This window comes from Eptatretus burgeri, chromosome 1, assembly GCF_056783735.1.
Source record: "Eptatretus burgeri isolate ZD-2024b chromosome 1, Ebu_testis_v1, whole genome shotgun sequence".
Lineage (NCBI taxonomy): Eukaryota > Metazoa > Chordata > Myxini > Myxiniformes > Myxinidae > Eptatretus > Eptatretus burgeri.
Genome location: NC_140961.1, coordinates 30,160,488 through 30,186,239, shown reverse-complemented (window position 1 = coordinate 30,186,239; position 25,752 = coordinate 30,160,488). Strand labels below are relative to the sequence as shown.

The following is a 25,752-nucleotide window of genomic DNA, read 5'->3' as shown; positions in this document are numbered from 1 at the left end:
TCTCTCTTCATACCATCTGGAGGAGAGTGAAATGTATGAATGGTAGCAAAGATGGAGGGAGAACTGTCTCTGTGCTCACCCACAATACAACTCTCAGTCTGAATGGTGGCAAGGCCTCCACTTTTGGGAGCTCTCTTCTCCAATCCCAAGGGGGACACCAACATGAACCCAATGCTCATAGCTCACAAACGTCAATTCGTCCAACACAAAGCCATCATCTATGACACCTGCCCAGTAAGCTTCACGCTCAATCTGGACTTCTCATTTTGGGTACTGAAGCTGGCCATTTCAAGATCCAAGGACAGGACTTCTGGTCCTGACCACTTAACCTACGGTATGTTCAAGCACATGGATGATAAGGTGCTGGGTGTGTTCCTTGAACTTTTTAACAAGGCCTTGTCTTTTGGTAAGCTTCCTCACAAATTAAAACACTCTGTTGTCATTCCTATTCACAAAGCTGTGAAAAATCCCTCAAACCCATGCTCATACCCACCAATCGCTATCATTTCAGTGGTCATATCAGCAAATTAATGGAGAAGATGGTCAACGAACACCTGGTCTTCTTTTTGGAGAAGAACAACCTACTGCACAAGTATCATTCTGGGTTGAGAAAGGGTCGTTCCACCACTGACCACATTGCTTCACTTGCCAACGACATCAGACAAGCACTAAACAATCATGAGTCCTTCGTAAGAGTATTCCTCAACATTCACAAGGCCTATTACTCAGTCTGGAAAGAAGGCATCATGTACAAGATACACAGACTGGGCATGGTGGCAGAATGTTCTGGTGTATTTGTGACTTCCTATCCAAGAGACCCTTCCAAGTGATAGTCGGCCAAGCCCTGTCTTCCATGTTCCCCATGGTCAATGGCATTCCCCAGGGTAGCTGTCTTCGTCCCACCATTTTTAGCATCATGATCGATGCTGCCCCACCCCTTTAATGTCCTGCGAGATGACCCGTGAACCCGTTTGGTTCCCGTTGTGACAGCGGTTGATGAAAAAAAAAGTCATTTCAAGAAAAAAAGATAGCTCCAGCGAACTATAACGCTGAGGTTGTTTGCATGATAAAATTCTCCTGAAGAGAACTTGACTGGATTGGGAATTGATTTTTTAATAATTTTTTTCGTTGCCCGATTTGAACGAAACTTGACACTGCACACCGCAGGCGAATGGTGAGTAAGGTGGCCCTAAAATTTTTGCGCTATCGTGTACTGTTTTGGCTGTATTTCGGGAACATGCATACATACATACATACATACATACATACATACATACATACATACATACAAGATGAGAGTTTTAGTAATATAAAGAAACAGGATATTGCTATTTGCAAATGATGTTGCTGTGTGGACTGTCAAGGCTGAGTCCTCCTTCCTCAGAGAAGGAAAACAAGTAAGTTCATATACCAGCCGTTTATTCTAATAACATACAAAGACACTTCTGTGCACAGAAGGAAGACTCCAAACTCTCAACAGTGTTGGGAGTCTGAAGGCTTAAGAGTACAGAGCTTTTCTGAGGTTTATATTCAGTTTTTCACCAAGATATCAGATGGAGCTTTGTGGACTCTAGATATGCAAATATGTTATATACAATGGTTTTGGTTTGTTCAAGGATGCCTATACAATGGTTGGAATTTGCCTTCTGGTAAGAGGAGAGGGGTGTAGGGCAGGGGGGGGGTAGAGAGAGAGAGTACAATGGTTGGAATTTGTTTCATTCTGAGAACTTGATCATAGGTTAAGATTTCATTTAACAGATACATCTCTACAATAGGTTAATTGGACTGAGTGTGTTTTTCTTGCAAGCTCACTCAGCATGTGTACCTCGCTCAATCAGAATGCATATGTTCGCTTCATCAGCATGCATGTCTATTAGCTTGACGAGGAAATCATTTCTTAACTAAGTTAATTAAATTATTGTAAGAAAGAGAAGAAATCTAAGTAAATTTTGCTTTTTACATGACTATAAAATCAATTAAATAATCCAGCTCCCACAGGACCCGGAGCAGAAACCTTCAGTTTATGGCCAAAAGTCCAGGTGGAGGTCTGCAGGATCGAATAGTGGGCCCAAAAATGGGGCTTCTCGATTTCTGGATGCAAGTCCAAGTTCATTATTTTCTCCCGCAAAAGGAAGGTCAAGGACATATCAATAACAATCGATGGTACTTTCATTAAACCTTCCCCCTGATGTATCCTTTTCCAGGAATTACCTTCTACAAGGGCCTAACCTAGAGCACCCATATTAAAAACTTGGCGTCAGATGTGCCAAAGGCCTGAACCTTCTACAAAGTCTTGCCAGTACATCTTGGGGAGCTCATCATGAAAGTCTCCTCCTGTATAAAACCCTCATCCGCTCCCCATTTGATTATGGCAGTCAGGCCTTTTGGGACATGTGCAAAACCAACCGCCAAAAGCTGGAAAACATTCAAGCCAAAGCGCTATGGTTGTGTCTGGGTGCTTTTAAATGCACGCCAGTCTGTGCTCTGCTTGCAGAGGCTGGTGAGTTGCCCTTATCTCTCCATTTGGAGGGGTCCAACTTGAGGTACTGGACTCGGAGCGTTTCTGCCATGGACAACCATCCAGGAAAAGCGCAGTTCTTGGACTGTTGGGAGCATCAAGCTCTCAGCAAATCCTCCCTCCCTCCCCCTTTGGACTTGCGTGTGTGATGGCAGCTAAAGAAATATGGGTTTGGATTCTTTACCGGATAATCGCCCAAACAAAGTGGCAATTTGCACCCCCCCCCCGGACTAGAAACGCCTCGCATCCACTTGGATCTATGGGGGAGAACCAGTAGGGACAATGTGGTCATAACAAGTAACCACGCCGTGGAATACATCAGCACGGTTTGGAGCCAATCCTTACATGTCTATCCAGATGGCTCTAAAGATCGGTACTAGCTAGAACAGCGGCTGCTTTTTGTATCCCAGACGTTACGGTGATCAAGTCCGCTAGGCTTTCTGACCATCTTTCAGTACTCTCGGCTGAACTCTTTGCTATCGTCTTGGCCCTCGAATGGATAATTGACTTTAATCCCCTGAGCACAGTTTTTTTTTTCTTAATTTCACCCTCTGGTCTGAAAGCGTTGGAGTCCCTACAGTCTGGATGTAGGCAGGACCTGGTTCTTGAGGTACTTCACATTCTTAACATGGCCATTTGGAGGGACACCGTCGTTGACCTGTGCTGGATCCCTGCCCACATGAGCATTGGAGGCAATGAGGCCTGCAATCAGGCAGCCAAATGGGCACTAAGGTGTGATCTCATCACCCCATCCCTCGGGGCCTATCAGAACTCTCAAATCTAATTAGGATCTACAACAAAAAATGGCAATCTTAGTCGGTGACCACCAAAGGGAGATGGTGCTTTTAGGTACACCCTTCGGTCGAGTCCTCTGTCTTGTTTCGTCGACTCTCCCGACGGGAACAGGGAATCATCTACAGGCTCAGACTTGGACACTGTGCTCTAAATGCCTATTTACATCGGATAGGATGTCACCCGACGGGGTTCTGCGAGCAGTGTAAATTTCCTGAAGACCTGGAACACATTCTCTCTCAATGCCCTCGGTATAGCTACAGAGAAACCAGATCGTGTCTTTTTCACAGTGTTTGAGAGTTGGGGATCCCCTGGTCAGGCGTACTGGATACACTTTGTCAATTGAGCCAGAAGCACCCCCGACTCTGCAAATCGGTCTAAAAATTCATAAAGGAAACGGGGCAAACATTATAAAGTCCCACGCATTTTTTCCTTCGATTTTTTTTGTACTTGGCTGCAGCCAATGAGTTTGGGTGTGTGCTGTTTATAGAGCCTCGCAGCTCTGATAATGCCAGTAAACGCAAAAAGAAGTTGAAGAAGAAGAAGAAGCAGAAATATTTTAATAGTTGGTAGTTTCTGCAAGCAAAGAGGTACTTTTTTGCTGCTGCAAGTGATGAGGGCTTTTTGTTTTTCACCGTTTTGTGTGATCTGCTTTCATGGCAAAATTTTAATGTAAATATACTAATAATTGGTGCAATATATTAATAGTCATCAGGTCATGTCAGGTATGGGAGCATGTGCCAGAACGGCGCGTCGCTGTGTCCACTTTCCGCCGGTACTCCAGGGGCCTCCGTCTGGCCATCCGCCAGGCAGATGCCAGGCCCATCCCCATCTCCTTGAGATGATGGTCAACCTGCTGCAACCACGAGGCACGTGGTCGGCCCACTGGCCTCCTCCACTCATGAGACTCCCTCGCTGAGAGAATCTGGTGAGCAGGATCAGCATCAGGAAAACGAGCCACATGTCCATACAGCCGCAACTGACGCTCACGGACTATGCAGGTAACAAATCTCATCCAAGTCTCTCTCAGCAACCGCTCGTTGGACACAAAATCCGACCAGCGATAGCCAAGGATTCTCCGAAGAGACCTGGTACCAAAGGAATTAAGTCTCCGTCTCAGATCCTTGGTCAGAGTCCAAGTCTCGCATCCATAGAGCAAGACTGGAAGTACCAAGGACCTGAAGACTCGGAGTTTCCTCCTCCCGCATAGGTACCGGCAGCGCCACACCCCATGATCCAGTGAATCCATAACTCCCCAGGCCCGACCCAGACGTCTATTGACCTCTGACTCACAGCCAGCAGATACATGAATATCACTGCCAAGGTAAGTGAATCTCTCCACGACCTCAACATCCTCACCACAAACAGACGCAGACAGGACAGCAGCATCCAAGATGTCACCGAAAGCCTGGATCTTAGTTTTGACCCAAGAAACCCGTAATCCCAGCGGCTCCGACTCCTCATTCAGCACCTCGAGGGCCCCCAAAAGGATATCTAAAGTCTCCGCAAAGATGTCTGCATCATCTGCAAAATCAAGGTCCGAGATCTTGACATTCCCAAACGATGCACCGCTGCTTGATCTCTCCGACATCCTCCCTAAAATCCAGTCCATACAAGTGCTGAAAAGTGTGGGGTCTAGTACACACCCCTGACGAACTCCAGTAACAACTGGAAATAAGTCAGAGATGGTACCACCACACTTCACAGCACTCTCAGTACCAGACTAGAGTTCAGACATCAGATCGATCAGTTTTGGTGGCACCCCCCGAAGACCAAGAATCCTCCAGAGGACATCCCGATTCACTGAATCGAACGCTTTACAGAGATCAACATAGGCTGCAAGCAGCCCCTGCCGAAACTCTCATCTGCGTTCGGTGAGGACACGAAAAGCAAGGAGACGGTCAATCGTTGACCTCTTTGGTGTAAAGCCTGACTGCTCTTGATGCTGGTGCTCAAGCAGATGGTGGCGAACTCTATCAAGAATAATTATCAGAGCAAAGACCTTGCCTGGCACTGAGAGCAGCGTCACCCCTAGGTAGTTGTTGCAGTCTTGGCAATCACCCTTTCCTTTCCAGAGAGGAACAACAAGGCCCCTCTTCCAATCAGTTGGGATGATGCCTGTGTTCCAGGCAGAGCACAAAACTGCATGCAACGACACAAGTGCAGCATTTCCACCAGCCTTGAGAAGTTCAGCATGGATGCCACAGATCCCTGGAGCTTTGCCCCGTTTCAACTGGTTCACCGCAGCCCGTGTTTCCACAAGCAAAGGTGGACCACAGTTGATTTGAGGGTCAGCAACAGGGATTGTAATACCCTTGACGTCCAACTCGACAGCTGGGGGATCAGCCTGGTACAACCACTCAAAGTCACCGGCCAAGCGGGCCTTCACTTCAGACTCCTCTGTCAAGAGCCTACCACTCTCTGCTCTAACTGCAGTGCTCCGAGGGATGGGCTTGGATGAACGCAATGCGCGAATTCCCCTGTAAGCGGGACGAGAATCACCTGTCCACAGGTGATGCTATACCCCCTCACAGATTCCTCGCACATAGGCCGCCTTGTCCACCCTCAGTGCACGTTGTTTTACGCCTCAGCTCCCTGAACAGCTCAGCTCTGCCATTCAGCCTGGCCCTGCGACTCTGGTCAATGGTATCCAGTGTCACTTGAGAGACAAAATTCTTCTTTGCCCTGCGGTGAGTTCCAAGACATCCACTGGCAACATCAAGGACAGTGGTCTTGAAGGCGCTCCACAACTCTTCAGGACCCCCCAAAGCACCCAGACCCTCCAAGTGTCCACTCAGCCTGTTTGCAAACTCCTCAGCTACTCTCTCATCCCTGAGCTTGCCAACATCCAGCCTCGGCTGGGATGGTACCATTCTCCAGGATTTAAGGTGCAGCTTTAGAGTTGCTACAACAAGCCTGTGGTCAGTATTGAGGAACTGAGCACTCCGGTAGACCCTGCAGTTCTGGATCATCCTCCAACAACCGTCAATGAGGATATGGTCAATCTCCTTTGCCACACCGCCAGCGTTGGAATACCAAGTCCAGCGATGAGCTTGTGGGCGCTGAAACCATGAACCAGCCACCCTAAGTCCATGACTTCTTGCAAAATCAAAGAACTTAGTGCTATTCTGGTTCATATTTCCTGACCCATGGGGACCAACACACACCTCATAACCATCCCTATCAGTTCCAGTCGATGCATTGAAATCCCCCAAGACAAGAAGTGTATCTCATCTGGGGCACTGATCAACCACAGACTCGAGCGTGGCGTAGAATGCATCCTTCACGGTGAGATCACTCGCCTCAGTCGGAGCATAAACAGAGACCAGGGAAATGACACCGAAGGAGTGACGAATCCTTAATCTCATAATACGCTCGTTGACCGGTGTTCCCTCAATTATCATTGGGGTCAGCTTATTGGACACAGCTACAGCAACTCCTTGGGTATGGTAACCATCAGAGCGACCAGACCAATAGTAGGTGTAACCACCCACCATTATCTCGCCGCAATCCGGTCTCCGAACCTCAGAGAGAGCTGCAATCCCGATGTCCAAATGCTTGAGCTCAGATGATAACAGAGACAGGTGATCATCCTCTCTTCGGGATAGGACATTCCAGGCATCCACCCGAAGGGACCGCCTCAGGTTAACCCAAGGAGACCGCCGTCTGGTGGACGACACCTCAGCACCACTCCGACACACTCTCCCGCAATCTGACCCAGGGATGTTACCCCGTGGTTTCCCTCCTATCATCAAAGATTGCGGGTCCCGAAGGCTTTGCCCCATTCCCGTCATCCGGTGAGCTGCCCTGCGAAGGGAAGCTGCACAGGAGGTACTCCCACGGAGTGGGTTTTCAGATTTTTTTTGCGTTTTTGCGTTTTTGCGTTTTGCGGAATGAAGGGTTTTATGGTGGCCGGGGTGCAAATCTTGCCACCAACCTCCTACTAAAAAAGTAACCCAACTGCAGGACGTCCGCAGACACAGTTGGGCACTAGATATGGATGGCCGTTGGCTCACAAGGAGCTCCTCCGCCCTTTGACAGGTTTTGTTTTTAATCCTGCTGGGTGTCCATATCCAAACACCCTCCTCATCAGAAAACCTGGTGGGGGAGACGGTTTAGTCGCCGATAACCCGACCATGGAACAGGTTAGTACAGGTTTACATGGTACCTGTTGCAGGTCACAGATCTAACCTGACCTGATTCCATATAGACCTGTCTTCAATAGTCATCAGTTGCTGAAAACGAAAAGGTACAAACACAGCACACACAGACATGGTACAAATGGGTACAAATGACTCTGTGGGGTGTGTGCGTGCCTGTATGCTTAGTTACATGTGTGCAGGTTTCACAGGCATGTGACCTGAACGCAAACTCACACCCGGGCCCATAGTGTGTGGTGCTGTAAGGGAGGTTATGCGGCTGTCTCGCAAAACATGTGCTTCTGCATGTGGGGACAGACATGTTGCCTTTTCGAAGCCACGTGGGGAGCAGACGGGCTGCGGCATTGAAGCCACGTGGGATGTGCCACTATACAGTGTGGGTGTGGAGAAATCCATGCATGTTTGTGAGTGAAAGGATGAGTATATCGCCGGTGCACATGCTCGGTTAGCATGAACCGTGAAAAGGTTGGAGGAATGCAAAGGGAGCTGGGGCATGCATGCATGCAGGCCTTTGTCATATCGATAGCATGGGTTTTAATTTTTAAATGCTCCCACCCGGTTTTATGTTGAACATGGCAGCTAAAATGAAAATGTTGCTTTTTGGGTGTGTTTTATTGCCCTGATAATGCCCCGGTACATGGCCTTCCCCTCCCCTCACACTGCCTTCCCCTCTACTCATGCTGTCTTCCCCTCTCCTCACGCTCTCTTCCCTTCCCCTCCCTCTCACTGCCACAGTTTGCCCCCCCCCTTGCTGCTTTCCATTCCCTCATGCTGCCGTCATTTCCCCTCTCCAAACGGTATTCTCGTCTCAAACCCCCTCCACAACAATACAACTCTCTGGAGGTCGAGGATGTGCAAATTGGACAAATGAAAGCTTTTCTTTTTTTAGCAATCGGAACTGCTCCTCGGATCAATTCCACAATTCATCTCAGGTTAAGAGATTCTTGATGTTATCGTATGTGTGGAAATTAAATAAAGGCATGAACACTGGGGCAGTTTTTTGAGGATTGAAGGAAAATGCCCTTCCTTCCCTTTCCCTTCCTCATGCTTGCCTTCTCCCAAAGACCCCCAACCCCACGGATATCTCTGGGCAGTGTCTGGGTTTTATTCAGTATGACCAGTTTGAACGTGCTGTTTTAACGTACCCAATTTTGTTCATTCTTGTACTAATGCTGGCGTCATGCTCCCTCAAGTGCCCCTATCAAATGCATGTCCAGAACACCCCTTCCCCTCCCCACTACCCCTTCTCACCCCCATCCTCCAAACTCCCTCCCCCTCCCAGAGTGTATAGCGACGTGTGCTGAGGCCTCGCTCCAACCCCTTCCTAACTCTCCCCCACTCCTCACTCTCCCCCACTTTCTAGCTCCCCTTTCTCACTCCCCCACCCTTCCTCATTCCACCCCCGTTTCAATATTTCTGTAAGCTAAGCAACGGATTGTGCTTGCTAGTTTTAAATATAAGAAGCATTTCCCACTTCCTGCCTCCCGCACGTTGAGCCAAGTTCAGCCTCGGCTCGGAGCGATTCTTTTAGGTTTTGTAAATGGTAGAGAACAGTTAATTGAATGCAGTGTGTATTTGGTAAGCTTAACGATCTTCAGCAGTAGCAAAAGCTCCTGGCTCAATGGGTGACGTCAGTCTGACCCATTGACACGACCCAGTTTCCCACTGGATGGTGGATGAAATGAATCATCTTGTTGCAGAGTAGCAATAAAAACCTCTTACTTTTGAGAAAGGCACCCTCTACTTTGTTGGGGGAAAATGATCTGCATAATGTAATCTGGGGGAGGGGGTGCTTTAATCATGTTTATTTTCACTGTCAACATATTTTTTTTTCTTTTTTTTTAACCTTGTCGAGGCTCGTATGAGAGGTAACACACAATGCACATCATGGGGGACATGAGACAAGAGAGGTGGGAGTGGGAAGGACAAAACAGTGGGGAACAGAGACATTAGGAGATCTGTGGAAGGGAGAGGGATGGGACGGCGAACATGGGGAAAAGAAGACGGATATTACAGGGACTTTCAGGAAGGAAAGTAGGGAATTTGAAGGAGGTGGGCTTGGGTGGATTATCGGGGGTAGAAAAGATCGAGCATTTGGATGGGGGATGATAAGAGGTGGTGGTGAACAGCTGTTTTGAAGGCCTGCAATCCTACCCTCCCCCTTTCCCGACCCTCCCCCTTTCCTCCCTTGCAATCCTATCCTCCCCCTTTCCAAAGGGAAGAATGGGAATGAATAGAGTGAGGGAGTTTATTCCAAAGGCTGGATAAAAGAGGAATGAAAGAGTGAAGGTGAGCAGTGATTTGTGATTTTGGTAGTTTTACCAGAAGGGGGTAGTTGGCGGACCTTGAGCGCCCTGCAGAAATGTGGTGGGGACAAATCGCAGAGAGAGCAGGGGGGGTGAGGGTGGAGAGGAGACGGTAGAAGACAGAAAGACCACCGACCAACCTGCGGTGAATGAGTGAGAAGCCCAAAGACTCAGCCTCATTGCGGGAGATGCCAATGATCCGAAATGCCTTGGTTTCTACAGCGTGAAGCCGAGAAAGGTGGGAGGCAGGAGCACCAGCCCAGAGGGGAGAGCAGTACTCCATCAAGCTGCGGACAAAAGCTTTGTAAGTGGTCAGGAGCTCAGGTGGGTCGAGGAAGGACTTTGCATGACGGAGGATTCCCAGTCGGCGACTGACTTTGGAGGTGATGTTTGAAATGTGGCTTTCCCAGGAAAGGTCATGGCAGATAGTGAGACCCAGAAGCTTGAAAGAAAGGACTTCTTCCAGAGAATTGTTGAGAAAATGGATGGGGGGGGGGGGTTTCTAAACGGTCCTTTTGAAGAGACATCGTGAGAGTGTGAGATTTGTCCGGATTGAAAGACATGTTCCACGTGTTGGACCAGTTTGTGATTTTATCCAGATCTGCAGTGAGCGAAGAAGCTGCTGCTTGCCGGTCTGAGGGATGGCCGATGGTACGGCAGAGGGTGGAGTCATGGCAGAGGTACGGCAGAGGGTGGAGTCAAAGAGATATAGAGGATTTTCCAGAGAGTCAGAGAGATCATTGATGAAAATCAGAAAAAGAACAGGGTTCAGAACGCTACCTTGAGGAACTCCAGCCTGGACAGGAAGAGGGGATGAAAGAACTCCGTTTAGGGCTACACGGTGACTGTGACAGGAGAGGAAGTATGCGAGCCACGAGTGGAGATTGCCTTGGATACCATAGGAAGTTTTGTGAGCAGGGCAGGGTGCCAGACTGTGTCAAAAGCACGTGATATGTCCAGGGATACGGCTCGGATTTCCTGTCTGGCATCGAGGACTTCCATCCATTGTTGGGAGAGCAGAAGCAGCATATCCAGGGTAGAGTGACCTGGTCTGAAACCAAATTGATGATCAGAAATCAAGCCATTGGAGAAGAGGAAGGATTTGATGTCTGAAGCGATGATGGATTCCATAACCTTGCTGATGATTGGGAGAAGGCTGATTGGTCTGTAGTTGCAGGGATCTGTTTTTGCACCTTTTTGTGCAGGGCAGTGATGTGTGCTAATTTCCAAGCAGATGGCAGATGACCTTGGGCAAATGAGAGGGTGAGCAAGAGCAGAAGAGCAGGCTTTGAGGACACGTGGGCTGATGCCGTCTGGACCGGTTCCAGAATCTGAGTCGAGGTTTGACAGCAGGCTCTCCACCTTGTCAGGAGAAAAGGATACAGAGTCCAGGGACAGTTGGGTGCGACTGGGTAAGGTGGGTAGACAAAGTGATGGGTTTTGGACACAAGATTTAGCTGCAAACACCGAGTTTAGGCATTTAGCTTTTTCACGTGCGGTATCAGCAGTGCGGCCATTTGAGGTAAGGGAGGGGATGGAGGGGGAACATACACCAGAAACAGATTTAATTTGACACCAACAGGATTTTGAGGAGGGAGAGGGGTTTGAGAGTTCAGACTTGAGATGAGAAAGATGTTGTTTTCTGGCTCTCCTGACGGTAGATTCACACTTGTTCCGAGCTTTATGGAAGGAACTGAGATTTCCCTCAGTAGGGTTTGCTTTCCATGAGGCAAAGGCAAGTTGTTTCAGGACAACTGCCTCACCACAAGCTTCAGTGAACCAAGGTGGGGAGGAAGGGTAGGACAACTGAAGACTAGAGGGGATAAATCTGTGCATGAGGGAGAGCAAGTTTCCTTGAAAGAATTCCCAGGATGAGTTGATGTTGGGGTAAGTAGTGATAGGAGACCAGTCTATAAGTTTGAGGGCTGCTTGGAGACCCTGCCAGTCAGCTTGAGTTAAATGCCAGACTCGACGGCGGTAAGGTGGTTCTCTGATAATAGCCAGAGACATGTCCACTTTGACAAAGACGTGGTCAGAAGAACCGATTGGATTGGAGGAAGAGCAGCAGATATTGTCAGGGAAGTTTGTCAAAATCAGATCCAGAAGAGATTGATTACCATTTGTTGAGATCCGGGTGGGGAAGTTGACCGATTGAGTCAGTCCCAATAAGTCATAGAAAGTTTTTGCTGAGGTGCCATGACAGGTGAGAGAGGTACCCAATACCCATACCTAGCCAACTGGCATGATGACAATTTAAGTCGCCACATATGAGGAAGAGAGAGTTTGGATGAGAAGATAGAACTTGGTCCATGTTTTCGGAAAGTGAGGTGTAGATGGTCATCACTGTAAGGTGGACAGTACAGTACACATATAAACATGAGGTTGGAGTGGAGGGGAAGCCTTAGCCAGAGGTATTCCTGGGGGTGTGGGCGAGTGAGGGCAGTGCGTGGCGAGTGAGGAATAGAGTCTTTGATAAAGAGAGCAACTCCTCCACCAGGACGAGGCTCAGGTCTGTCATACCGGAGGAGGGAGTAACCAGGGAGAGATACTTGGGAGTCAGACACGTCTTGGGGGAGGAAAGTTTCTCTTAGGCAGATTATGTCTGGTCTGTCAGTGGCAACCTGTATGGAAAGATCTGAAAGGTTTGAGCGAAGGCCCCGGATAATTGAGGTCCACACTTTTAATGAAGAGGGAGGGGAGGAGGCTTTGGATGCAGGGGGTGGGGGGGAAAGGGGGAGGGTAGGACAAGGGATGAGGGGGGTAGGTAAGGAGGGTTGTTGAAAGAGTGTGGGGGATTGCAGAATAGCTAGTGGAGGGGGTCGGATGAGGAGGAGAAAAGGCTCTGTGGTGCTGGGTGAGAGGGGGGGACAAGAGAGGGGGAAGAAGGCAGTTGAGGATTTGAGGAGGTGGAGTGAAAAGAAGGAGGTGAGAGGGCAGTGGAAGGAGGCAGCTTTGTGGATGAGAGGGGGGTGGAACTTTGAGAAGGATGAGTGAGTGGGATGAATGGTGGGAGAAAGGTGAGGGGGGGGAGTTTTTGAGAGAGGTGAGAAGGAGGCTTGGAGGGAGAACAGTGGGATGGTTGTTTTGAGAGTGAGGGGTGAGTTGGCACTGAAGTTGGAAAAAAAGAATGGTTGATGGAAAGCGAAAATTCATAGCAAATTCATAGCATTCATGGGTTTTTTTAAAGTTTTAGGTCAGAGATGCGATTTAACACGTTTCTTGATGGATGCAATAAAGGCGAATCCAGAGAATGGAGAGAAGAAACACTGTAGCAGTTGGATTTTTTAGGCAAGGTAAGAAGGAAAGGTCGAATTGAGAGCAGTCTGTTTAAATGGTAGAAGAGTGGTGCATTATCATACAGTAATGAGTACCACACGTCTGAAAGAGGAAGATGAAGCATGATAAGAGATCGTTTTTAGGCCATCTCTTCGAGCATGACCTAATAATATGGGTGTCGATGTCCTTCGATCCGTCCGTCCCTCCGTCCGTCCGTCCGTTCACAATGAAGTTGAAGCGGGAGATCTGGTCGTTAGTGATCCTGATAGAGGTCGATGAGACGTACATGATAGTATGACTTTCAAGGTCACCGAAGGTCAAAGTCAAGGTCACGAGGCCTTTGAAGTTGCGAAAATGACGATTTTCAAATTTGATCTCCTCCGCCATTTCTCAAGCGATCTTGAATTTGATTGTAGCATATGAATCTATGGGACAATATCTAAATTTGATCTGGCCGGATTTTCGTTATTTGCTTTCGTTTTCATGTCACGTGACTTCAAAGTTGGCAAAAAATGCGAAAATGACGATTTTCAAAATCTATCTCCTACATTTCTCAAGCGATCTTGAATTTGATTGTGGCATATAAATGTATGGGACAATATCTAAATTTGGTCGGGACGGATTTTCGAATTTCGCTTTTGTTTTCGCGTCACAGACTTCAAAGTTTGCAAAAATTGCCCTACCTTCAGGAGGCTATATATTCTCTACTGGGCATGGTAAAAGTTAGTGAATGGTGTCATTGCATAGCAGCTGACCTTCTTTCTCGCAGAGATGACCGTCACTCCCGCACGGGTGTATTTTTATTCTTATTATTATTATTATTATTATTATTAATGTTTGAGAGAGTTTTCAATAGATTAGGTCATGGAAGTGTTGTAGAAAAAATCAAGGAAGAAGAAGAAGAGATGACGAAGAAGAAGAATCGAGAGTCGTGAGTGAGGAAGGTGAAAGGTAGCGTTTTTTTTGTTGTTTGTTTTTGATTTAAGATAAGAAATAGAGTGATTAATTTGGAGGGATGGGGGATGTTCGGAAAGTGGGGAAGATAAAAATTGAAGGTCATGGGGAGATAAAACAAAACACGATCGTACCAGTAGGCCTCAAGCCTTAAGGGTAGGCCTCAAGCTTCCGGTATAACAAAGTCGACAAAATCTCACAAAATAGCACGATTTTTGAAACAAAACCAAACTAGGAACACACAGTAACATGTAAGTGAGAGGATAACAGTTAAAACGGGACAGATAACGACCGGAAACTTAACTTTGAGATCATCAGCAGAGAGCCCTGAAGGAGACCTGTTGACGTTCCAAACCCGGAACCGGAGACAAGGACTCATCCTTCTCAAAGTTTCCCCCCACCCCCTCTCATTTTTCATTCTTATGGAGAAGTCTACTTTGAGTGAGTGTGCATGATTAGCCTTTTTAAAATGTTGAACGGATGTCTCTGCAGGTGATTGTCTACAATCCAGCCTTCATTCACTACGTACACAACGTCTGGGGAGAGAAAAAGGGCCGCTACCCTTCCACAGGTTTTTTGGCTGTCATTTTTGTTCTGCACTCCTGTGATGAGGTATGTGCCCCATAATTCTTACATAAATTAGATTGCATAGTATATTATGATACATCATCCGACACATGCACAGCAGTGACCATCAATCAAAAAACAAGCAAACAACAACAACAACAACAACAAAACACTTTGTAAAAGCACACAATGCAAATTTGAAAATGATTCAATGAAACACCTGATATGACCTCACACACCTTTTCTCACAAAAACAATAGGAGGAATTAAGGTGCATTGGGATACAGTGTGCAATGGAATGTCCCTTCTTGCAAATGTTCTTGGCCAAGGATATTAACGGCAAACACATTGGCACTTAATACCATTGGCTGAGAAGATAGCAACTCGAGGGGATGTTCTGACTGCAGCTGAAAAATATCACAAATGGATTTGAAGACAATAAACCCAGGGCACTCAACGATAATAGTGGTGGTACAAGTAATATTTGTCAGGTTCAGGTTTTAAAAATTGCTATTGTGAAAGAAATTATATGTTGCTCTTCTGGAGGATAATTTGTCAGGTCAGGTATGGGAGCATGTGCCAGAACAGCGCGTCGCTGCGTCCACTTTCCGTCGGTACTCCAGGGGCCTCCGTCTGGCCATCCCCCAGGCAGATGCCAGGCCCATCCCCATCTCCTTGAGATGGTGGTCAACCTGCTGCAACCATAAGGCACGTGGTCGGCCCACTGGCCTCCTCCACTCATGAGACTCCCTCGCTGAGAGAATCTGGTGAGCAGGATCAGCATCAGGAAAACGAGCCACATGTCCATACAGCCGCAACTGACGCTCACGGACCATGCAGGTAACAAATCTCATCCGAGTCTCTCTCAGCAACCGCTCGTTGGACACAAAATCCGACCAGCGATAGCCAAGGATTCTCCGAAGACACCTGGTACCAAAGGAATTAAGTCTCCGTCTCAGATCCTTGGTCAGAGTCCAAGTCTCGCACCCATAGAGCAAGACTGGAAGTACCAAGGACCTGAAGACTCGGACTTTCGTCCTCCCGCACAGGTACCGGCAGCGCCACACCCCATGATCCAGTGAATCCATTACTCCCCAGGCCCGACCCAGACGTCTATTGAACTCTGACTCACAGCCAGCAGAGACATGAATATCACTGCCAAGGTAAGTGAATCTCTCCACGACCTCAACATCCTCACCACAAACAGACACAGACAGGACAGCAGCATCCAAGATGTCACCGAAAGCCTGGATCTTAGTTTTGACCCAAGAAACCCGTAATCCCAGCGGCTCCGACTCTTCATTCAGCACCTCGAGGGCCCCCAAAAGGATGTCTAAAGTCTCCGCAAAGATGACTGCATCGTTTGCAAAATCAAGGTCCGAGATCTTGACATTCCCAAACGATGCACCGCAACTTGATCTCTCCGACATCCTCCCTAAAATCCAGTCCCTACAAGTGCTGAAAAGTGTGGGGGCAAGTACACATCCCTGACGAACTCCAGTAACAACTGGAAATAAGTCAGAGGTGGTACCACCACACTTCACAGCACTCTCAGAACCAGAGTAGAGTTCAGACATCAGATCGATCAGTTTGGGTGGCACCCCACGAAGACCAAGAATCCTCCAGAGGACATCCCGATTCACTGAATCGAACGCTTTACAGAGATCAACATAGGCTGCTAGCAGCCCCTGCCGAAACTCTCGTCTGCGTTCGGTGAGGACACGAAGGGCAAGGATACGGTCAATCGTTGACCTCTTTGGTGTAAAGCCTGACTGCTCTGGACGCTGGTGCTCAAGCAGATGGTGGCGAACCCTATCAAAAATTATCCGAGCAAAGACCTTGCCCAGCACTGAGAGCAGCGTCACCCCTCGGTAGTTGTTGCAGTCTTGGCGATCACCCTTCCCTTTCCAGAGAGGGACAACAAGGCCCCTCTTCCAGTCAGTTGGGATGATGCCTGTGTTCCAGGCAGAGCACAAAACTGCAGGCAATGACACGAGTGCAGCATTTCCACCAGCCTTGAGAAGTTCGGCATGGATGCCACAAATCCCTGGAGCTTTGCCCCGTTTCAACTGGTTCACCGCAGCCCGTGTTTCCACAAGCGAAGGTGGACCACAGTTGATTCGTGGGTCAGCAACAGGGATTGTAACACCCTTGACGTCCAACTCGACAGCTGGGGGATCAGCCTGGTACAACCGTTCAAAGTAACCGGCCCAGCGGGCCTTCACTTCAGACTCCTCTGTCAAGAGCCTACCACTCTCCGCTCGAACTGCAGTGCTCCGAGGGATGGGCTTGGATGAACGTAATGCGCGAATTCCCCTGTAAGCGGGACGAGAATCACCTGTCCACAGGTGATGCTCTACCCCCTCACAGATTCCTCGCACATAGGCCTCCTTGTCCACCCTCAGTGCACGTACAGTTTTACGCCTCAGCTCCCTGAACAGCTCAGCTCTGCCATTCAGTCTGGCCCTGCGACTCTGGTCAATGGTATCCAGTGTCCCTTGAGCGACAAAATTCTTCTTTGCCCTGCGGTGAGTTCCAAGACATCCACCGGCAACATCAAGGACGGTGGTCTTAAAGGCGCTCCACAACTCTTCAGGACCCCCCCCCCAAAGCACCCAGACCCCCCAAGTGTCCACTCAGCCTGTTCGCAAACTCCTCAGCTACTCTCTCATCCCTGAGCTTGGCAACATCCAGCCTAGGCTGGGATGGTACCATTCTCCAGGATTTAAGGTGCAGCTTTAGAGTTGCTACAACAAGCCTGTGGTCAGTATTGAGGAACTGAGCACTCCGGTAGACCCTGCAGTTCTGGATCATCCTCCAACGACCGTCAATGAGGACATGGTCAATCTCCTTTGCCACACCGCCAGCGTTGGAATACCAAGTCCAGCGATGAGCTTGTGGGCGCTGAAACCATGAACCAGCCACCCTAAGTCCATGACTTCTTGCAAAGTCAAGGAACTTAGTGCGATTCTGGTTCATAGTTCCTGACCCATGGGGACCAACACACACCTCATAACCATCCCTATCAGTTCCAGTCGATGCATTGAAATCCCCCAAGACTAGAAGTGTATCTCGTCTGGGGCACTGATCAACCACAGACTCGATCGTGGCGTAGAATGCATCCTTCACGGTGAGATCACTCGCCTCAGTCGGAGCATAAACAGAGACCACGGAAATGACACCTAAGGAGTGACGAATCCTTAATCTCATAATACGCTTGTTGACCGGTGTTACCTCAATTATCATTGGGGTCAGCTTATTGGACACAGCTACAGCAACTCCTTGGGTATGGTAACCATCAAAGCGACCAGACCAATAGTAGGTGTAACCACCCACCATTATCTCGCCGCAATCCGGTCTCCGAACCTCAGAGAGAGCTGCAATCCCGATGTCCAAACGCTTGAGCTCAGATGATAACAGAGACAGATGATCATCCTCTCTTAGGGATAGGACATTCCAGGCACCCACCTGAAGGGACCGCCTCAGGTTAACCCAAGGAGACCTCCGTCTGGTGGACGACACCTCAGCACCACTCCGACACACTCTCCCGCAATCTGACCCAGGGATGTTACCCCGTGGTTTCCCTCCTATCAAAGATTTGGGGTCCCGAAGGCTTTGCCCCAATCCCGTCATCCGGTGAGCTGCCCTGCGAAGGGAAGCTGCACAGGAGGTACTCCCACACTTCAATATGTACCAAGATTCAGGACCCAATCCTGAATCTATAAATAAATTGTCTCAAATTTGCTTTTGGCTTAATCAATACATCGTGGCTTCAATATGTACCAAGATTCAGTGCACATGTTGCCATTATGCAAATAGTCTGTGATGACTTGCAAGGCTTGACTGTTTTTCTTCATAATACTCACGCTTTTCAAAAAAGAACAGGGTGGTCAGAGGGGACGGTGAAGGGATATTGTAAACGGTATATCTATCTGTCTGTCTCTCCATCCTTCACACAATCTCCTCCTAAACGGTTGTGCGGAAATTCACCAAATTTGGGAGGTATTATCAACACATGGCAAGAATGTGCAAGAGCAGTATCCATTTTGGCCTTGCCCCCCTGAGGCCCTGAGGTGGGGTCAAAAGGTCAAATACCAAAAAATGCAATTACAGGCATGTTTTTAAACATTTTTTTCAATGAAACTTTGTGTATGCAATCGACTTTGGGGGACGCATGAATATATATCATGTTTTTTTGGGATTCGAACTCCGGCTGATGCCCCCAGAGGGTGGGGACTTGTGGTTACAGGGGTCAATACAGAAGATTTCTAATATATGTAATATAATATATCAATACAGAAGATCAGATACAACATCTGATATTGGGTCATTCCTAGTGGAACTTTTTGCTTTCAACTTTGCTTTCGGTGGGAAGTGTGGAAATTTGCGATGGCGTGCCATCAACTTCGCTCTAGTTCTCCATTTATAAATGGCATAGTATCTTCTAATCTGTTATTCTTCAGGGTTTTTGGATCATCATTTGGTAGTTCTTAACGTATCCCAAATTAAGCTTGCACATAAAAATGCATATTATTTTTTCAATGTCAGATTTTTGGCATACCGTAGCTTTAAGTTAGCCTGTCAAAGTTTTTGGCCTGTAATGTTATTTTAAAGAAAACATCTTTTCCTTAAATTTTAAGGCAATGGGATAATGCAAAAAGTCTATCATTTTTTTTTTAAACCATAAAAAGTATGTGAGTTCGTCTTGGATTGTGAAATATTAATTTTTAACACACCTTGTAAAGTTGTTTTTGATGGATTCCAAGAAAAAAACATATCATTGCAAAGGTCTTCCTTGATAGATTCTAATGTGAAGATTGTGCAAGGGTATCATGACATTAAATCCAGCTTGCTTGTAAGTTTTTCTCTGATTTACAAAGCAAAACTGATGCAATGAATAAAGGACATAACTCCCCTCCAACATAACACGTTGAACAATTATTTGACAGAACATTTAACAATGGCTTCAAAAATGTTGTTTTTATTTGAGACTTCACAAAGATATTCATTGTAGATCTAGTAAATAAGTGGAGGGTTGGAGGGTGTTTCCGACATCTCTAATTTAAACATTTTTCCTTCATCTTGAGAAGTTTCCCAAGAATACGTTAATAATGCTGGCCATTAACATTTTGATGGTGTTCTTGACATCTCCTCCTCCTCCTCCTCCTCCTCCACACTTTTGTTTTTCAAAATATGAGATTCCTCTCTGACATCAATCATGAAAATAATGCTTTCAGTTATCTTCTTTGCCTTATTTATGTTTTGACTACAATTGTCTCATTTTGCCTATTACCCTTTGCAAAAAAGAAAGTTGACTTTTCACTTTAATGTGTTACTTTCAGTGAAATGTATGAAGGAAAAATAGGACTGTACGTCCTGAAGCTCATCTGGATCAGGAGCAACAGTCACCCAAACCCCTCAGACCCCCTAAGACCCTGATCTGTTTTTTAATGCCATGAACAAATTTTCGTACATTATGGGTGATGAAGGTTGCAGTCAAGTTTCATTGAAATTGTTTGTGTAGTTTTGGCGAAGAGAACAAATGCCTATTTTGGAGGGCTTAACCCCCCTGCAAACCCCCGAGACACTGATTTTTTTTTTTTAATGCTGTGAACAAACTTTGGTATATCAGGGGTGATGACGGTTGTGGTAAAGTTAAATCAAAATTGTGTGTGCAGTTTCAGAGAAGAGAGGAAATACCTATTTTAGGGGGTGAAATACCTCCCCATAGACCCGTTAATGAGCGCAGATTTTGATGCTGTCAATACACCTTCGTTCGGCATCAGATATGAATCGTGTGGCCAAGTTTCATCAAAATCGTATTTGGTTAAAACGATAATGACTGAAGTGTTTCCAGACTCACTGACTGACTGACTAACTCATTCGGTCACTCACTCACTCACTTACTCACTCACTCACTCACTCACTCACTCAATAACCTATGGACACTGCTTGATCGCATAAGCTCCCTGGATTAAAGTTCGAGGTGAGCTAAAAATGTTTCACAATCCAGGATTGATATTCAATCTAACTTTGTGCTTTTCATTTTGATCTGACCTGCAGGTGGATTTGTTTGGATTTGGCCAGGACAGTCATGGAGCGTGGCCACATTACTGGGACAAAAAGTATCAGGGACAATGGAGAAAGGGTAGAGTGCACAATGGTGACCATGAAGGGGAAATGCTTCAGAGGCTGAAGGACAACGGAATTATTCGTATATTCAAGAAACAGGATAGCAAAACATAAATAGGTTTGCCCTTTCAGATGTTGAATGACATATGATTGACTCTATTCTACTTGTGATGACATGAGGGAAAAGGACATTGTTATCTCTGGACTTTCTCCCATTTGCCACAACTTTCCCCATCTTTCCTTTTCTTTTTTTCTGATGTACCAGTTTTTTGGGGTTTTTTTCCAATATGTTTTTGATGGCTGCACTGGATTTTATATTCCAGATACTATGTGGTAAATTATTTTTTGCATTATTTTAATGAACAGGTTGAAGACTTCTTTTTATTTATTTATTTTTTTTCCTCCTGCCGCGCTTTAGTCGAGTTGCCATTATGGAAACCAAGAAAGTGTTTATTTCAAGTTTTAAATTTTTTTATTATTTATTTATTATTATTATTTTTACTTTTTTGCAGATTCATGCTGCTTTGGGGTTCCTAAACTCAGATCCATGGGATGACAATTTGTCACACCTGGGTAAACCATAGCAACGGCTTAAATCCAAGATGGCTGCCCTGATGACTGGCCAATATGGGGAATCAGCCATAACTTTTGATTGGAGCATGTTAGAATCATGATTTTGGTATCTAAACTTCGGTTATTGGGAATGGCGACTCCAATTTAAGTACTCAGCAATTCGTCAAGTGTAAGCAACATGGCCAAAATCCAAAATGGTCGACATTCAGGACCCAAAATAGTGAAAATTATCTATAAATCTAAATTTGAGCATGTTGGAACCATTATTTTGGTATCTAAACCTAAGTTTTGGGGTATTGGGAACCCCATTAAATTATTTAGCAATTCATTAAATGTTAATCATGTAACCAGATTAATTTGTGGATTTGAAATGCATGAAAAAATAGTAAAGCAATAAAGCAAAAAATTACAGGACCAACCATGACAACATTAATCAGAGCTGGGGGATTTGACTTGTTCTCCCCATTCATCAACTTCATCATTTTTCTCATCCAACCCCTGTTTGTCACCTTCATCTTATTCTTCCCAAACCTCACCCCCATCATCTCCTTAAACCTGCTTAGTGATAGGGTTGCAGGAATGAATTTTGCCGACACAGATACAATATTGCATGTATGATAATCCAGCCGATCGACAGCTGCATCCATGGTTACTGCATGCTTTCCCCTCAGCTTTGCATCGGCAGCTGATCACATCCATGAGATTGGTTGGAGCAATCGGTCTTGCTGCTATACACAGTGATGGAACTCCATCCACAATCCCCCATCGATAGTTGGCTTTATCAACACCTGGTGGGCTCTGCTGATCTGCTGCCTTCCATGGCATTATCTGGAGATGGGCGCACAGGACATTGTATGTTAGTGTATGGAGGAGCGGCCGTACATACCATAGCAGGGGGGTTTACCTTCTTCAGTCCTGTGTAGTGAGTGTTCTGTGACAACCAAATGACAGCCCAAATGAAGAGAGCCAGCTGCACATTTACTAAGGTGAGGAATAGTGATATTCATCACCCCAGGGTTTGCACTGCCAGTCTTAATGATACCTGCAGGAGGTTGTTGGAATTCAACTGCCATGGCGTGAGTCTCACAGCGACCATAGTGGAGGATAAATGGGGCTTCTGAGGCAGCCATTCAAATGAATGGGGGAAAAGGGAAAAACTTTCTAACTTAAGCCCCAAAAGCCCAAAATAGGAGACTGATTTCCTCCCCATCCCATACAAGCAAATGTAAAATTGAGACCGATTTCCTCCCCCTCCCATACAAGCAAATATAAAATTGAGACTGATTTCCTCCCTCTCCCATACAAGCAAATGTAAAATTGAGACTGACTCAAACCCCAAAAGCCCAAAATAGGAGACTGATTTCCTCCCTCTCCCATACAAGCAAATGTAAAATTGAGACTGACTCAAGCCCCAAAAGCCCAAAATAGGAGACTGATTTCCTCCCCATCCCATACAAGCAAATGTAAAATTGAGACTGATTTCCTCCCCCTCCCATACAAGCAAATATAAAATTGAGACTGATTTTCTCCCCCCTCCCATACAAGCAAATGTAAAATTGACTTCCTGATTAGAGCACTTCTTTCCTTTCATATTTTCATTTCATTCAAAGAGCGAACCAATGAATATTTTCCATGTTCTACTTCAGGGAATAGCTTAATTTTTCTATTATATTCACATTATCTCTTCAAGCACGAAAGAAAGGGCTGTTAGGGTAAGTTTTGTAAAATGGGGAAGTGTTTTTAGAACACAGTCGTGCCGTGAAAATGAGGAAGTATTCTCTGCCTTTGTCTCTCGTGGTTATATTTTAAATCATCAGAACACTAACAGAACAAAGTTTATCTAAAAGCAGCTTTTAAACGTAAGTTTTATGAAAATCATTCAAAGCAAGATGTTTTATTTTCGTGTTAAAATAAGTCAGTTCGAAGGCAACCAAGCTGCCTCGCCCGAACCAAGGCAACTGAGAGGTGAGTGTGCATATTTCAAAGCCATCCTGCCTGCTCATTTCTACATCACAAACATCCCATGAGTTTTTCTTCACAAAGTTTTCTTCCAAACCCTGTCTAGTTCACAAACACTCGGTCCATCGATGGCATCCCCTCCTATCCTAATTAAGTACCTGAAGTACTATTTTCCACCGTGCCTTCAACAACCAATCGTTTGGCCTCTACTGTGATGTCTGTCTCCGTATATCTAAATTGGAGATCATGAGAAGTCGTTTTGCTTGCACATAACCAACAACTCCCCTTCATGTCCATGAATAGCATCATACCCCTCCATGTCAGGACTCTCGCCCGAGTCGTCTTCTACAAACCTGTCCTACCAAACACACCCATTCTCTGTGACCCCTCTTTGGCATCCCTCTACCTCCTGTCCAAATTTCTGCTTCCCTCTCACATCACCCCCTCATAGATCTCAGACCATCAGTTTGGAATCAGACACGGTCACTCTACCCTGGACATGCTGCTCCTGCTCTTCCAACAATGGATGGAGACCCTCAATCTCAAGAGATGAGATCAGGACTATCTCTCTGAGGATATCTCGAGCATTCTATACATTCTGGCACCTGGTCTTACTCTCCAGCCTATGACATCCAAGGTCACCTTCACACATGGCTTCCTGACTTCCTCAACTCTCAGCCAACATGTGGCTCTCAATGGGATCCTATGATCTCCTTTATCTCTGTCAAGGCTGGAGAACCTCGAGGCAGAGTTTTGGGCTCCGTCTTATTCCTAATCTTCATCAATGACTCTGGGAAATCCTTTATCTTTTTGCTGATGTCTCCACCCTCTGTTGTAACATCCCTAATTATTCAGCCAGACAGGCAGTAAACATCTTCCCTCTTTGAAGACTTTGAAAAAATTATGAGCTAGTCAAACACTTGGATTGTTTTTCAATCTTGACAAATCTCACATTCTCATCCTGTCTCTCTGAAAAGACCGTCTGGTGAATCCTCCCATCTACTTCCTTGACAATCATCTTGAAGTAGTTGTCACTTCTGAATTGTAAGTTAATGACTGGGCATCCTCCATGATGCAAAGTTGGCAATCCTGAACTGAACTGCTTCGCACTCCTGAACTTTTAGTACCGCACTCCTCTTTGGGCTGCTGCCGTGGAAACCAAGGCCTTCAAAATCATTGGCATCTCCCATGATGAAGCTGAGTCTCTGGGCCTATCACTTTCATCTCGCAGACAGGTCGCTGGTGTCTCTGTCTTGTTCCGCCTCCTTTCTGCGGTTGCGCTCTTTACCCTTTCTGTGCTCTGCCCATCCATTCCTCCCCCTCCCCACAGTTTTCTGCAAGGCCCATTCATTCCCTTTTTGTGAAACTCCCAAAATCCAGACTCACTGCTCACCTCCACTCATTCGTTGCTGTTTTTTCCCTGCCAGTGGAACCAACTCCCTCAATACTTTCAATCTCATTCAATCTACATTTTTACTTCCAGACCTCCAAGACAGCCGTTCACAACTGTGTCACAGGTCACCCCCCCCTCCCCCATCCCAAACCACGATATTTTAAACCACCATAATTTAACCATCCCCCAATTAAGTCCACCTCTTTCTGAGTTTCCAGTTTTTCCTTCAACTTTTGTGATTGAGATTTTGCGGCTGTATCCATTTTTTTCACCCCGAGTGTATCCTGGGGAATTCCATGTCAAGTGTACACACCCTCCCGACACTAATATCTCATTTTCTCCCCATATGTTGGTCATTTATTCACTTGGGTTAAAAAACTCAAAATAACTTTTAGACCTGTGGGCCCATCTGGGCCCATTTTAGGGGCCACCCAAATTTGGGCACCCCCGGCTGCACCACAGTCTTCCAGAGGCCATATCACAGGTTGTAGTGGTCAGATTTGGCTGCTCTTGGTGTCAAAATGCTCGTAAAAGCGAGATCTTTCGAATCGCGTAAAGTAAAATCACTCAAACAGTAATTCAAAAAGTTGTAGTTTGGGGCGCCCTTTGACCTTGGGCCCCCGCTCCCCAGCCAAACCGATGGTCCCGATTTTTTCGTGTGAGAATACCCCTTCATATACTCCAACACCTCAGCATAAATGAAAATGGGATCTCAATGGGTTCAAGTGTGATGATGGTTTTATTGTTCGGGGACTCAGGTGCTGGACACACAATACGCCACAATACATAGCACAATATTTGAACACAAGATTTCCAATACACTATATCAGTATATTGTACATAAATGTTCCACATGCACATGCAGGAACTGGAAGCGATACGAGTATGAGTAAGAGTTTTTCCTAGCATATTATAGTCAAGATTTTTTGCCAACCAATGTTTTATTTGACAGCTGTGTTTCTTTTTTTTACTGATTGTGTAGGTTCTACCTGTAGCAGTTTTTGGTTCTACGGAAAGAAGTATATCAGAAATGTCTAAAATGCAGTGATCTTCATTGTCAGGAAAAAAGAAACTATTTGCGGGCCCGTTTGGATGAAGAAAATTCACTTTCACTTCATGAGT

The 25,752-nt window shown here is 46.2% G+C and overlaps 1 protein-coding gene across 7 annotated transcripts in view; it reads left to right on the top strand.

Moving 5' to 3' along the window:
- LOC147034156 (CMP-N-acetylneuraminate-beta-galactosamide-alpha-2,3-sialyltransferase 2-like) overlaps nt 1–21,692 on the top strand; it is a 93,001-nt gene extending 71,309 nt beyond the window's left edge. For all 7 annotated transcript variants that reach the window (XM_085877451.1, XM_085877443.1, XM_085877436.1 and 4 more), the window contains 2 exons: nt 14,499–14,618; nt 20,637–21,692. In XM_085877451.1, the coding sequence (XP_085733577.1) occupies nt 14,499–14,618; nt 20,637–20,819 (303 nt within the window). In that variant the 3' untranslated portion in view covers nt 20,820–21,692. The remainder of the gene's footprint in view (nt 1–14,498; nt 14,619–20,636) is intronic.
- Nucleotides 21,693–25,752: the final 4,060 nt, after the last annotated feature.